The sequence below is a fragment of the Galleria mellonella genome, unplaced genomic scaffold (genome assembly GCF_026898425.1).
Source record: "Galleria mellonella isolate WM207_F2 unplaced genomic scaffold, CSIRO_AGI_GalMel_v1 utg55, whole genome shotgun sequence".
NCBI classification, from domain to species: domain Eukaryota; kingdom Metazoa; phylum Arthropoda; class Insecta; order Lepidoptera; family Pyralidae; genus Galleria; species Galleria mellonella.
Genome location: NW_026442115.1, coordinates 1,939,478 through 1,949,214, shown reverse-complemented (window position 1 = coordinate 1,949,214; position 9,737 = coordinate 1,939,478). Strand labels below are relative to the sequence as shown.

General features: G+C 30.4%; 1 protein-coding gene across 9 annotated transcripts; it reads right to left on the bottom strand.

The window, feature by feature from the left end:
* Positions 1–414: 414 nt before the first annotated feature.
* LOC113514080 (zinc finger TRAF-type-containing protein 1-like) lies at positions 415–9,322 on the bottom strand. Of its 9 annotated transcripts, none has more exons than XM_031912868.2 (7): positions 9,125–9,322; positions 7,117–7,256; positions 6,530–6,698; positions 5,045–5,245; positions 2,646–2,751; positions 1,600–1,724; positions 415–950 (listed from the first exon to the last, which is right to left on the bottom strand). In XM_031912868.2, exons 1-7 carry the CDS (start codon positions 9,156–9,158, stop codon positions 850–852), a joined length of 876 nt encoding a protein of 291 aa, XP_031768728.1. In that variant the 5' UTR covers positions 9,159–9,322; the 3' UTR covers positions 415–849. The 9 variants fall into 9 exon arrangements, with proteins under 9 accessions (XP_031768728.1, XP_026753867.1, XP_026753866.1 ...); XM_026898066.3 differs by having other exon boundaries at positions 7,117–7,280; positions 9,125–9,321; XM_026898065.3 differs by having other exon boundaries at positions 7,117–7,283; positions 9,125–9,319.
* Between the last annotated feature and the right edge of the window lie 415 nt (positions 9,323–9,737).

Genomic DNA, 9,737 nt, shown 5'->3' with positions numbered 1-9,737 from the left:
TTTTTTAAATTTAATCCTATAGCGCCCATTTTTTACATAAATAAATAAATAACATTAAACTCTATAATATTGTTTTCCCCATATAAATGATTAATAATAAATGTAATTACACAGTAAACCTTTTTATGTAGTATGAACAAAAAAGTTGACTGTTTTAGTGAAGCATTTGTATGAGGATACTCTCTCTATATACTACCTAATTGAATCTTTATTCCGTTGAGTAAAAACTAATATAATTCTTTATTAAATATAATTTATTGGAAGTACAAAACACATTAATTATGTCATATACTTATAAAAATATTTTCCATCTTATTGAGACTTTAAATTAAAAACAAAATACAAATAAGCTAATAATTATGAATATTTTATTGAACTAGGTATTATCTTGCGGAGATTAAAAAAAGGCCCATATCACTGGTTATTTATTATAATTTTGTTAAAATAAATTTAATTTAAACAAAATAATTCTAGTCGAAAAACTATTAACAATTGTGACAATCATGAGGTAGAGTGATGGCTACAAAAATGTTATTCGAACTGGATTTGATGGATGCAGGTAATTTAGGAACGAATTTGTATACCGAGATAGTAGGGATATTTCATTTAGAATGGGTATAAATATTAGGTTGCTATAGTTATGAGCATTTCACTAGTTGTAATCCGCGACTATACCAGTTTGCCAAATTGACTCAAATTCATTCCAACTAAAGATGATTAATAAATTTCCGTATATTTTTACAAACTTTTCCTTTTTTAATATTTATTTTATACAATTAATTTAAATTATAGATATTTAATTTAAACGTAATTATTTATTTTCTGTATTATTCATAACTGTTTGAAAGTTTAATGAGTTTCATTCTCATTTGGAACTTCATTGCTGTTCAGCAAAATCATACTTTCACTCTCCGTAGGTGTTTCCAGCAGCTCTAAATTTTCGACTTCCCCTGAAAATAAAAAAAAATAATTAAGATATGGGTTTATTTATTTCTTCTCAATCATATTAAGAGACTTTCTATTGCATTGTAGATTCATATAAAAAAATTCTTTTCATTATTACTTTAAAATTAATGAATTCATTTAAAGATGTTTATTTAATAGCACCTAGTTTAGTAAAATAAAAGATGTTTATTTTTTATAGAACTAATATATATCTTAATGTTTCTGAGGCCATGAATAAATTATTACTTATTATTTCGGAGACAGAATAAAATAATTAAATAAATAAAAAAGTAAATGAGAGAAGATGCATAAAGATCCTAATATATTTCACTTTAATATAATCAAAATTTTATAGCATTGTAATGATAATAAAACATAGATATATTAGTAAATAATCATCATACTAGCCATTAACTGTCCATCACTGAACATCTTTGCCATAAGGAAGGTTTTGCCAGTAGTTACTATGCTTGGCAGACGAGTAGGCAACTGCAGTTTGGCTTTAGTAATGTTTTAAGAGGGATGCTGCTATCCAACCCTTGACTATTAGGTTCCCTTATTTGCCTCTTACAACACTCACAGTAAAGGAAGGAGTAGTCCATTCTATACCGGGACCACATGACATATTAGTAAATATTTGTTTTAAATACTCACCAATTCTGACTGTAAAATTCATACACTCGCCTTCGTCCAGCATAGAAAAAACATTTTCAACTGGAATGTAAATGTTTTGGGTGTGCTCTAGAAAATCAGCGTCTTTTTCACATTTGCATGGGCGTCTGCAATTTGTTTGTAATTATTATTAGATAGGTATATATTTAATTTATAAATTGTGGTATATATAGTGTTAATACTAATTTTAATTCTACTTTTTAATATAAAATGAAATGGAATTTATATTAGAATCTGCAGTATATGTAATAGAATTTATGTGCAACAGAATAACAATTTCAAACTCCAAGATAATGTTTTATAGTGCATTAAAAAATAGTAAAAAGAGAATATAGAGGATTAAAAGTGCATAATAAAATTGTAGTACTGGAAAAAATGTTTGTATAAAATATATTAATCCTTTAAAAATAAAGGATTACGGTAAACATTAATAATGGTTAAAACAATTTGTGTAAAGCAATAGACAATTTAGAAACTTTTTGAGTAATTAGTTTAACAAGAATTCATGTTCATGAGAATGTTTCAGAATCTTGCACAGTATTTTCATTTGTACAGAGCAATGTACTCATATTTACTCTAGTTTGAGATTTCATAAACTCTATGGGACCTCAGTTTGCTTTGAGAATTCTAAAATCGTGCATTTTATAACAAAAAAGAAGGAAAGTTGCAATTTTTTTTGTAATTTTAGTGATCTGTTTTAATTTTTAATATCACGTATAAATTGAATATTTCATAATTTGTAAATCACTTCAAACATACAGAATGTATAAGGAAAAAAGAAGTCATAAGTACAGTTATCTGGAAATACGAAATTACACGAACGACGCACAACGATGTCTATTTTTTTTACAAAATTATCACAATTTATATTTCTCCCTGTGGAAATGAATATAAATTTCGGCAAACTTTGTAAACGATATGATATCATTTACAAGAGGAAGATCGTGCTATAAATTCGGCTGGTTCATTTCTGGTTTTACGTCCGGGAGCTTATTAAGATTTCGTTTGTTTATTAAGTAAACACTTGCCTGTAAATAATCCTTTTGCTTGGCATGTTCGTTAGGAAAATGTCTACTTCAAAATAGAATTTCTCCGCTTGATCATCGTTCACCAGTACTGTCCACATCATTCTACCTGAAATAAATTTTCATGTTTTTTATTTATACTATATTACTTATAGATATCTCTACGAAGCAAGGTCTTTCATGGGTATGACTAAAAAGTTTTTCACGCGCTCTCGATCAAAGATGTCACATGTGTACTAATACATATTATAAAGAGGAAAGATTTAATCATTTGTTTGTTAATGAATTAATTCAAAAACTACTCAAGCGATTCTAAAAATTCTTTCGCCTATAGAAAGCTACATTATCCATTAGATATATTACATAAGTTATATATTACTTTCGAAAACTGTCTACTCATTCGAAGCAGGGCCCGATCGTTAGTAATTTAAATGTACGTAATTTTATTTCAAATACTGCTTTGAGGTATAGAATGTAAAAATTGATAGTAAAGTTCCGAAAATTTATGGGTCCCCACAATTTGACTATTTAATGATGACTTCTCGTGTTTCTTCATTATAACACATTGTATGTAATATATGTGTATGCATATATTTATTTTATTTTATATGAGTACACTGTATTTTTTCAGTTTACTAACATACAAAGCATTGCTATTTCGAATTTGTACAAAATTACGTTTGTTACATATATAAGTCTTCTTAATAAAGGAATGCTTATGGCTTATAATATTGTATAGAAGAGAGTAATATGACGATTTCATCATAATTTGCGGTTTAGAAACAAACTCTGGAAGATGTGCTAATATAAATAGAGCATCTACTTACATAATACAAATAATAATACATTACTTACTTATTACATACATTTTCTTTTTTTTTATTTTTAGTTTAAATGAGAGAATATATAGATTATAGTAACATTTACACTAATTACAGTGTAGCATTTATTTATTTATTTTTTATTGACCACATTATAAAAAATGATTTGTACAAAAGGCGGACTTAATGCTATATAGAATTCTCTTTCTGTCAACCTATCATGTTATAAAATACTAATCACATACACACATACATACATAATATCAGCTTCGTGAACGCTTATTTCTTAATAAGGAATATTTATACCAGAGGGAGATATTGTACAAAAGTCGTTTGCTTGGACACTTCTATCCTATTCGTGTTTTTACCGTAAAGCTGTTATGTATACATGGCTGTGTTTCGATTTGAAAGGTGGAATATGGCATTTAATTTACAGAGTACAGAGGAATAACACCTGAGTCCTCAGAAATGGCAACGCATGGGGGGTATCATGGGAAAAGTAGTATACACTGTTATATCCATGATACTGCTCATGTCTATAGGCGACGGTTACTATTTTCCATCAGATGGACCGTCAGTTTGTTTGCTATTCTAAGTAGCAGCAGCACAGTTAACGACTGATATGATAAAGATGATAATGTTAATGTTGTTTATCCAACCGTAGATAACCATTATTATTAACGGTCGGGTATTAAAAATTAAAACAATAATTTGTATTGAACAGAATAGAACTCAGGGCAACTTGTTGGATCAATGAACTTTGGACATTAAGGTTTTTTCTCGGCTTTGAAAGAGAAGAATAGGGTAAAGTGGTAGAGTTTATGTAACTCCCTCACCAGATATCCATAGACAATATCTATTATATTTTCCATCAGGTACGCCGTAAGCTTAATTCCCGTTTTAATAAAAAAAGTAATTTATAAATCCAAGCAGAAGGTACCAGGCTAACATGTGTTCTAAGGAGATATTATTCAGTTAGCTCTTCCGCGGAAGCGACTTTTTAAGACAAGCAGGTTTTTAATTGTATTTTTTATCATAAGGAGACTTTGTACAAAAGTCATTTGCTTGGGTACCTTTGTCCCATTCGTGTTTCTGCCATGTAGCAGTTGTGTTTTCATGGCTGTGTTTCGGTTTGAAGGGTGGGATATGGCGTGAATTTACAGGGTACAGAGAAATAACACCTGAGTCCTCAAGAATGGCAACGCACGGGGGCTATCATGAGCGAAACAGTGTACTCTGTTATGTCCACGGTCCTGCTCATGTCTGTAGGCGACGGTTACCACTTACCATCAGGTGGGCCGTCAGCTTGTTAGCCATTCTAAGTTGAATAAAAAACGCCATCACAGTTTTCACAGTTGTGAAACGCGGATTTCACAGCTGTGAAAACTGTGATTTCGCATTAATGTATTTGATTTTAATTTCATGGTTTCCACAGATAGATATAATAGATCTGTTTTCGCTGTTGTGTGTACGAGGTAAGAAGAAACGACGATAGCCAGAGTCTTTCTCATTTTGTTATGTGCGCGGAAAGACTATATGGTAAGACACTTGTCGTTATGGTAATTGTTATTATAAACTTACCTCCTCTTTTATCATAAATCTGATAAACATTAAACACTTTGTCATAGCATTTCAATAGAAAATAGTTGAGCACCGGCTCCGTTCGTTTGGCATCCCATTTGTCTTTGACGGTGATGAACGGCAGCTCAGTGACCCTTTTCTTATGCTCCGCGAAGCAGTGGTCCATCCACTCCCCGGCTCGACCTTCCCATGTGCATTCGCCTGAGGAACGATAGTCTGGACTTTATTTTTGATTGATATCAAGATATAATACAAAAATATTATACAGAGAATATGACATTTTCGTATTGTAGCATAGGCTATTTAGATATTGGGTAAAGTGCGAATAGAATACACGTCCTGTGGGTTCAGTGTTGCCCAAATGATTTATCAATCGTGACAAAATTAATATATGCCCAAAAAGATAATAAATCATATGGTTAACAAAAAATAATTATCAGAATATACCCAGAATTAGCGATGATAATACATTTAAATAATTTTGAAGTTACTTAAATAAAAAAAGTTATTTACAATTTTAATTGTAAATAACTTTATTAATTTTTGTAAAATTTTGGTTAGACAGCAGCAAAAATAAAATTTTGTCACATAAATAAACATTAACTATCAACCAGTATGAGACTTTGTTCGAGGTCGTTTCATCATTACATCAACCATTAATGTTTCATTGCCTAAACATAGGTCTTCCCCATAGACTGTTGATAAAAAACGATCCTGAGACACTTGCATTCTGCATTTGAGGCAATTCTACACTGCTTTTGCCTGTATAGAGTTGCCACTCAAGAACCTTTCATCCCCATCGATTGTGAACGAGCTATGTGAACAGCCCATTTTCATTTCAGCTTGCCTAACCTTCGGGCTGTGTCGGTCAATTTGGTTCTTTTGATATCTTAATTTTGGATTTTATCACGTAAAGAAACTCCAAGCGTAGCCTTCTCCATAGCTCGTTGTGCAACTGGAAGTTTTTGCATACGGGCAACAGTTGTAAAACCATGTTTCGGTTTCGTAACTCGTCACTGGCAACATGCACTGGTTAAAGACATTCATCTTCGAACTTCGAAGGATTTTAGATGAGATTTGGCGTACTTTCCCAAACGCTGCCCAGAATTACTAATAATATTACTAAGTATTTCTATAGACGTCGTAATGTATTTTCCATCAGATTATTGATGATCAGAATGATTTTACCATAGAGGGACTTTATACAAAAGTCGTCATCGTACACATGCCTAAGTCTAAGTCCTCAGGAAAGGCAATGCATGAAAGTTATCATGGGCGACATAGTATCTTTTGTTATGTCCGTGATATTGCTTATATTTATAGGAGACGGTTATCTCTTTCTATCAGGTGGACCATCAGCTTATTTGCCATTTGAAGTTGCATAAAAAAAAAACGAAAACGACATCTTGTCAGGGGTTTCAAGTCATATAAAAATTAATATACAAATTAAATTAAAAATAATATTACTTTTAGACTGAGACTCACCATAAACCCTGGCCATAAAACAATTTATGATACGGTACTGGCAGTGTGGGGTATGCTGCTCCAACTGAGGGAGGGTAGCGTGTTTTGGACATCCTTTATTGGTACATGGAAAGAGTACCTTATTGGCAAGAGACTCGAGAACCGCTGGACGGATTTGGGAGTATTCTTTCTAAAAAAAACCATTATTTTCTTATTATGTAAATAATTAAGTAGGTATTAGTAATTAATATTTTTATCCATATAATATATCAGAAGCTAGCGAAATTCGTGTAGGCATTGATCTTTAAACTTAAAATTATTCGACAATTTGACGACAAAAAAAATAAATATCTAGCTTGGTGTCATTTTGGAAATTTTGCATTTTTATGACAAAAGAAAATTATGTAGTTAAGGATAAGCGCTCCTATTTAATGATTTATGAAGTAATTTAGTCGAATTTATAATAATTTATAGTTTAGTGTATTTTAAATTATTAATTATTGTAAATTAAAATTAATATGATTTTGTTTTACAAAATAAAAACGACTCAACATGGCACCAAACTGAAAATGTAGAATAAAAAAATAAAGTTTTTGTACATTACATACCTTACAAACGTGGCATTGGTAACTCTTCTCAAAACATGGCCCGCAAATACTGTGTCCGTCTATACATAGGTAGATGGGTGGTTTCATATATTTTTTGCACTTTGTACATGTCAGCTCTTTGATCAAGCTCTCGTAGTGATCTGTTTCCAGTAACGTATTTAGCACTACTAGAATAAAAAAGTTGGTCAAGAGTGTATCGTTGTATATATATAATTAAATGTGATACAACTACTTATTTTGATTTAGTAATACTGAACCGATTTTGATTGAGCTTTATGGGATTAAGAACCTCCTCTTTTCTGAAATTAATCTCAAATTATATAGAGCTTGTTCTATAGGTACTGACAACTAATAGACATACAAACAATATGCATTTTTTTTTGTAAACATATAGAAAATATTTAGACCAATACAAATAGAGATACTCGTGAATACAAATGTTTGTATTATGCAGAAATCGAACCCGGAAACATGGAAAAATGAGAAAACAGTGTATTAACACGCTATACTACCAAGGTCGTCGTACTCGACTTTTATTTCCAATAGTTGTAACATGATATGTAAACTCTGATTGCTTTTTAAAAAAAGACATGTCTCAGTCTAAATAATGTTTGTAATTATTAAGGATTAAGGATATTCAACATCACTATACAAATACGGGGGAAGCTGCGATATATAACTAGTTAAGTATAAACCATAAATGAGTTCTGTTATATCACAGACATGAATAGAGACAAACCATAGATGTGGTAATAACGTACTTACGTACGTACGAAAACAGACAATGAAAATATTTTAAATTATATGAAAACTAAACATGTCACTACTATGACAAATTATTAATCGTGGTGTCATAAAAGCTGTTACATAAAAGTAGTAATTTCTGAGAATCTTGTATTTTTTATAAATGGTTAATGAGAAACCACTAGTTAAAAAATATTATATGAAAACTAAACATGTTACTACTATGACAAATTATTAACCATGGTGTCATAAAAGCTGTTATATAAAAGAAGTCATTTATGAGAATCCCATCTTTTTTTATAATTTATGAATGAAAAACCACTAGGTAAATTTAAATTATATTTAAACTAAATAAGTCACTACTAATAGAAATTATTAATCGTGGTGTCATAAAATCTGGTATATAAAAGTAGTCATTATTGAGACTCTCATTTTTTTAAATTATTTATTAATGAAAAACCACTAGTTAAATTAAAATTATGTGTAAATTAAACAAGTCACTAATGCCAAAAATTATTAACTGTGGTGTCATAAAAGCTGTTATATAAAAGTAGTTATTTTTGAGAACCTTGTCTGTGTTGTAATTGGTTAATGGAAAACTATTACTTAAAATATTAAACTATACAAATATATTATATATATAATTAGGTAGTTACAAGCCGTAAACAGTATATTTTATTAGTTAAAATATCGTCTCTATTGTAATTTGAATACCCAAAAATCTTTTTCGACATAATTTTCATGCAAGAATTGATAGTAATTCGAGGTCAAATAGGGTCTTTTGTGTATTTTATGTCAAAAAATTACATGCAGTTAAGTGCAAAAAATTATAGCAAAAAATCAAATTTATTCGTAACTGTTAATATATAAAAAAAAAACCTTTATATGTTTAGTAAAGATGACTGGATGATTGTTATTCAATCACGTTTAAACGGCTAAAGGAATTTGAATAAAATTTGGCATGCAGACAAACTATGTCTAGACAACATATAGACACTTTTTATTCTAAACCAGACAGGTAAAGTCACGTATTACATTATTCATAATGTAATGTTAATATTACATTATTTTAAATCGTGTCGAACAAATTGTATTTGCATTGTACACTCAACACACTGCACTGACTTGTGATAAGACGTCAACTGTTAAACAGCAACCTTTTCCTATATCACTATCAGAACTCCATAACACATTAGTACTCCACAAAACAAAATTAGCCAGCAGCACACACGAAATCTAACTGCGTCACTAATAATACACTAACATTTTCTGCCAGCAGGAGACGACGTGGATGACATTCTCGAAATAGCAACAGAACCACGGAGTTAGACCACGTCAAAAACAGTATTACACTTTGTATATACTCGATTAATGTGTGCGATGTGATTATAAGCTAATCGCGGAATCATTTTTGTGATAAGATGATATGTGATGGTTGTATGATTTCAACAGACGGTGTTCAACACTGGCGACGTATTGTTGTCGAGGTTGGCGACATTGCCTGACGATCTATATATAATGCCGCAAGGTCGCAGCTGAAGGGCCGCGGTAACACGCGTCTGACCAATTCAGCTGATTGTTTACCAGCTATAGCTATGAGATAATTAAACGTTTAATTAATTTGAGGCTAAAATTATTTGCTGATTTATAATATATTCATGTTGTTATACATAAAAGAGAATAGTGATTGGCTCAGTGTATTGATATGCTAATAAAAATTGGAAACTAAAAAATTTAAAGATTTTTTTAACTTGGATAAAAAAACAAAATCACACTTTTATTGTAGAAGAAATCATTTGAATTTTGTAATAAAAAACACCTTATTTATTCTAAATTAATTTAATTGTAAATTGAAATCAGTCCAAAGAAAATTATAA